General features: G+C 34.6%; 1 protein-coding gene across 1 annotated transcript; it reads left to right on the top strand.

Moving 5' to 3' along the window:
• On the top strand, positions 1 to 4,833 carry LOC143241689 (cuticle protein 14-like). The gene is made up of 4 exons (XM_076484920.1): positions 1 to 18; positions 1,710 to 1,764; positions 2,208 to 2,290; positions 4,350 to 4,833. The coding sequence occupies exons 1-4, from the start codon at positions 1 to 3 to the stop codon at positions 4,704 to 4,706; spliced, it is 513 nt and encodes a 170-aa protein (XP_076341035.1). The 3' UTR covers positions 4,707 to 4,833.
• Positions 4,834 to 5,082: the final 249 nt, after the last annotated feature.

Raw genomic sequence — 5,082 nt, 5'->3', positions numbered from 1 at the left:
ATGATCACAGGTGGAGCTGTAAAGTGACCTTGAAACGTTTGTTTGTTTTGGTTTTTTAAATTTCGTGCAAAGCTACTCGAAGGCTGTCTGCGCTAGCCATCCCTAATTTAGTAGTGTAAGACTAGAGGGAAGGCAGCTAATCATCACCACCCACCGCCAAATTTAGGGCTACTCTTTTACCAACAAATAGTGGGATTGATAGCCACATTATAATGCCCTTACGACTGAAAGGGCAAGCATGCTTAGTGTGAAGGAGATTCAAACCCGCAACCCTTGGATTACGAGTCGAGTGTCTTAACCACTTGGCCATGTCGGGCCTACCTTGAAACGTAGTAAGTTTTATTTTGTCTTGAGAACTTGGTGGTATGGATGGAAGGCAAATCAAGTACTCCACCTCCAAACCAGTGGCTCAGTCATATATCTAAAGGCTTATAACTGAAAATTGGGTTTGGATACGATACCCGTGAGAGACACAGATAGGCTTAACAACAAGGTATCAGACCCAGCATGGCCAAGTGGTTAGGGAGCTCGATTAGTAATCCTAGGATAGAGTGTTCGAATCTCTGTCACACCAAACGAGTTTACCCTTTAAGACGTGGGTGCGTTATAACATGACAGTCAATCCCACTATTAGTTGTTAAAAAAGAAGTCCAAGAGTTGGCGGTGGGTGGTAATAACTAGTTTCCTTCCCTCTAATCTTACACTGCTAAAGTAGGGACAGTTAGCGTAGATAGACCTTGTGTAGCTTTGTGGAAATTTAAAAAAAAACAACAAAGTATTTCCAGAACAGACTCCAAACAAGATAGAACATGATAAACAGCAGCTGCGATGCGCACCACGTGATGTAATACGAACATTTTGCTCTAGTGTTAGCATTTAGTGAATAGCTCTGACATCATACAGTTTAAAATACGATTTTTAATGACATGATATGATAAACAAATAAGATTCCAGTGTCAACTTGAATAGCCACCTGTGATCGTTATTTATTCAACTGTAGTTGCAATTTTTAGTGTGTCAGATATATGAATAATATTAAAAGACATTCACAAATTTCCAATATATTCGGTAGTTTCGGTATAAACCTTGGAATTTAATCGACCTTTTTATATTTTCATAACATTTAAGATCTAATCGAACACAAATTTTGATTTGTTCTATATTTACTTTATTCTTTCAGTAAAAATTAAAAATCAGGGTGATAAAGACTCAATGTAGAGTAGTGCTGATTAAAATCTAGTCCCAAATGATGTGGATAATTTTTTTTATACTTTTGACGCCAGAGGGCAGGGAGTGCTGCACTATTTACATAGTGAGTAGGCCGAACTATACCTTCTACTTCTGAAAAATATGTTTCAAAATTATTGAAAATGAAAGTTTATCCATTAGAAAGAAACAAAACGCCAATGAAGAATTAGAAAACGTCACAATTTAATAAAGAGAGTTTAAATTTCATAGAATAATTAATATCTTTTATTCCTATTTTGCTGTTCCAGCCCTAGTTTCTATAACCAAGGGTGTAACAAGCCCTATAGCTAATACAAGTTAATTTTTAGGGTCACTTCAATAACCCTGCCCTGTTGTCTTACAGTTTTGGACACTTTGTTCTATTTCTATTTTGTTTTTACTCTCTGCTATTTTATTGGAGTTTGTCAAAAACAACATCGCCCTCTTTTGGACATGTATATAAAAAGAAGGAATTGTAACAGAAGAGAAACGCTACTCGAAGAATTGTTCTAAGAAATTTTAACCACCATGTTGAAGGTAAAAGTTCGCAATGAGACTTGGTAAACACTGCTAAAGTATATGTCTTGTTCATCATATTATTTTCGGAAGTGTGATGACTTATGGCGTTTTGTTAGTTGTAATTTAGAGTTGATAACATGAAATTCTTTTCAACAAATAATAATGTTTATAAAATTTCTGATCAAATTTGTTCATAAAATTAGACCAAGTAACACATTACTTCCCGGATAATTCAGGGTATAGATACATTTATACTTTATCATATAGATACATTTTACACTTTATCATATAGATACATATAACACTTTATCATACGACTGTTTTTTTTGTCGTTGATTTTTTTTCTGTGTTAAGAATAAGTTTTAGAATCGAACACTAGATCATTTAAGATACGTTTCTAGCACTTGAATTTTAGAGACTGTAGGCCTAACTAAGCATGAATTTTCGTTTATCTCTTGTAGGCTGTGATTTTTCTTATTGCTGTAGCCGGTGTGTTTGGTGGCAAAGTTTTGCTCCATACGCTTACCATCCCGACGCATATGACGTAAGTAGTAATCTAAGATAATATCAAACCGAACTTGGCATAAAAGAGTAAAAGATTTTGATAAAATACCCTCTGTAAAAAAGTCTGGAACTCGTAGTTTGAGTTATAATGAAGAGGTAGAATAAATGTGTGTTTAATCCGTCCGGATTTGAAAACTAAGAATGTTGTTAAGATTTGTTCCAACCTAGTTTTCTAAACTCACTTAGACATTTAAAACTTAGAGAAAAAAAGAAAGATTTATTGTTAATTCTGAGAGAGCAGATGTCAAGCCCAGTACCTCCCACGTTTTATCAGATTTTACTTTGTTCATTGATTTTTTGTTTTGTTCCAGTTTGTAAACGTTGTATCCCCACTGCTATGTGGGTTTTACTTCTTTAAACACCTCTAAAACTAGGATACAGTTTTACCAACCATATAGACTTTTTCCAGGTGTTATATTATATTGTTACTAAGATTTAATTCAATAAATTGTTGTTGTTATTTTTTGAGGCGAAAAGCCTCCCTTCCTTTTCGATATTACTTAGCTGTATCTCCCGTTTTTAATATCAGCACTGTACGAGTTTATTACAGATTATTTTTAACAAATAATTCTCGACAGTTACCAATTATTTATTAACCTGTGCATAATAATTCACGCTATATTCTATTCTAAAAATCCACAACTACTCACCCACTTCAGTGCTGTAGTTCCTGTTGATATCCCGATACTGGACCTGAGAAACTATTTTGTTTGTATTATCTCTCAAACTTCACAAAAGTTATAGAAATAAGCAATGCTTCTATATGCACTATAGCAACAATGATAAAAACTGAATAGTGCTTCTATACGTATCATAGCAACAATGATAAAAGTGAAAAATACTTCTATATGTATCATAGCAACAATGATAAAAGTAAAAAATACTTCTATATGTATCATAGCACTAATGATAAAAGTGAAAAATACTTCTATACGTATCATAGCAACAATGACAAAAGTGAAAAATACTTCTATATGTATCATAGCAACAATGATAAAAGTGAACAGTACTTCTATACGTATCATAGCAACAATGATAAAAGTAAAAAATACTTCTATATGTATCATAGCACTAATGATAAAAGTGAACAGTACTTCTATATGTATCATAGTAACAATGATAAAAATAAAAATACTTCTATACGGATCATAGCAACAATGATAAAAGTGAAAAATACTTCTATACGTATCATAGCAACAATGACAAAAGTGAAAAATACTTCTATACGTATCATAGCAACAATGACAAAAGTGAACAATGTTTCCATATGTGTTATGATTACATAGAATTAAGAAAGATGAACTAAATTAGTCAAACAGTTGATACCTAATGAAGCTCTTAATTTTTGATCACCATAAAAGTTTTTTAACATGATATTAGCCATAAAAGTTGAATATATGTACATACATACATACAAGATAGCAAACGTATAGGAGAGGCTCAGGCTAATCATTATCGTACTGGACTGCGCATGTGAAGGTCGAAGATTTGAGGTCCGATATGCCACATAATAAATTCGCTTTCCTTTTTCCGCTGTGAAGGTTTTGTAACTGTGGCGGAAAATAGAGTTGTTTGTTAAGACTAACCGCAAAAGCGGCGAGTACTGCTGACTACACTCCTCTCTTTGATTAGCTATCCCCGGACCCATGTTTCACAAACATTCAATGGTATTGTTTCTACTAATGTGTCTGTAAACAGGATAAATCAAAATTATTTACCTCAGCTTGGTCGTATTTGGTACAAAGATTCAATATCCCTCAAGAACTGAATGGTTGAAGTTTTGTGAATATAGCACAAAATGCAAAGTTATACTAAAATTCAAAACCTTCCTCAGGTTGAAATTTTAGAAGACGTTCAAACTCATGTACAAGTTATAGTTGAATACTACTGGGGATTAATTATAACCGCGTTGAATTAGAGATAAATTCATACAATTTGATTTGAAATACAGCTGGGTTCTACTGTATATGTTAATTATTCGTTTGACTTTCATAGTTGACCTCCTTATTAATACAGTTCTGTTTCCGCTCTCGTTCTAGGCTGCTCCCGAGCCATTTGACTTTGGTTTCCAGACTGCTGACGAGTTTGGAACTCAACTGAGTCGCCAGGAGAGTGGTGACGCCAGCGGAGCTGTCTCTGGAAGCTACGGCTACGCTGATGCCAACGGCATCTGGCGAAAGGTGACATACACCGCTGATGCCGGCGGTTTTCGTGCCCAGGTCGACACCAACGAGCCCGGCACCGACAGCAAGAACACCGCCGACGTTACCGTCAATGCCAATCCCGCTCCCGCTCCTGTCGTTTACAAGCATCCCGTGGTAAAACACGTGATCCCAGCTGCCCACGTGTACGCTCCCTACACCCACCCGGTTGTTAAAGCTGTCAAAGTGCATTAAGCTTGAATAAAGCATTGTTATTGTTATCAAGTAACTGAATAAAATATTGTTGTTGTTATCCAATCACTGAATAAAGTATTACTGTTGTATCCAATCACTGAATAAAGTATTTTTGTTGTTATCCAATCACTGAATAAAGTATTTTTGTTGTTATCCAATCACTGAATAAAGTATTTTTGTTGTTATCAATCACTGAGTAAAGTATTGTTGTTGTTAACCAATCACTGAATAAAGTATTGTTGTTGTTACCTAAAATGCAATTAAATAGTTCCAGTATTGTTATCAATTAAAAGATATACTGTTAAGCATAACGGTTGGGTACTTATTATATTCACAATTTTATTTGTTTTGTTACTTAGCATTTCTGAAGTTTATT

The sequence above is a fragment of the Tachypleus tridentatus genome, unplaced genomic scaffold, assembly GCF_004210375.1.
Source record: "Tachypleus tridentatus isolate NWPU-2018 unplaced genomic scaffold, ASM421037v1 Hic_cluster_1, whole genome shotgun sequence".
Classification (NCBI taxonomy): domain Eukaryota; kingdom Metazoa; phylum Arthropoda; class Merostomata; order Xiphosura; family Limulidae; genus Tachypleus; species Tachypleus tridentatus.
This window is presented reverse-complemented; position numbering and strand designations above follow the sequence as displayed.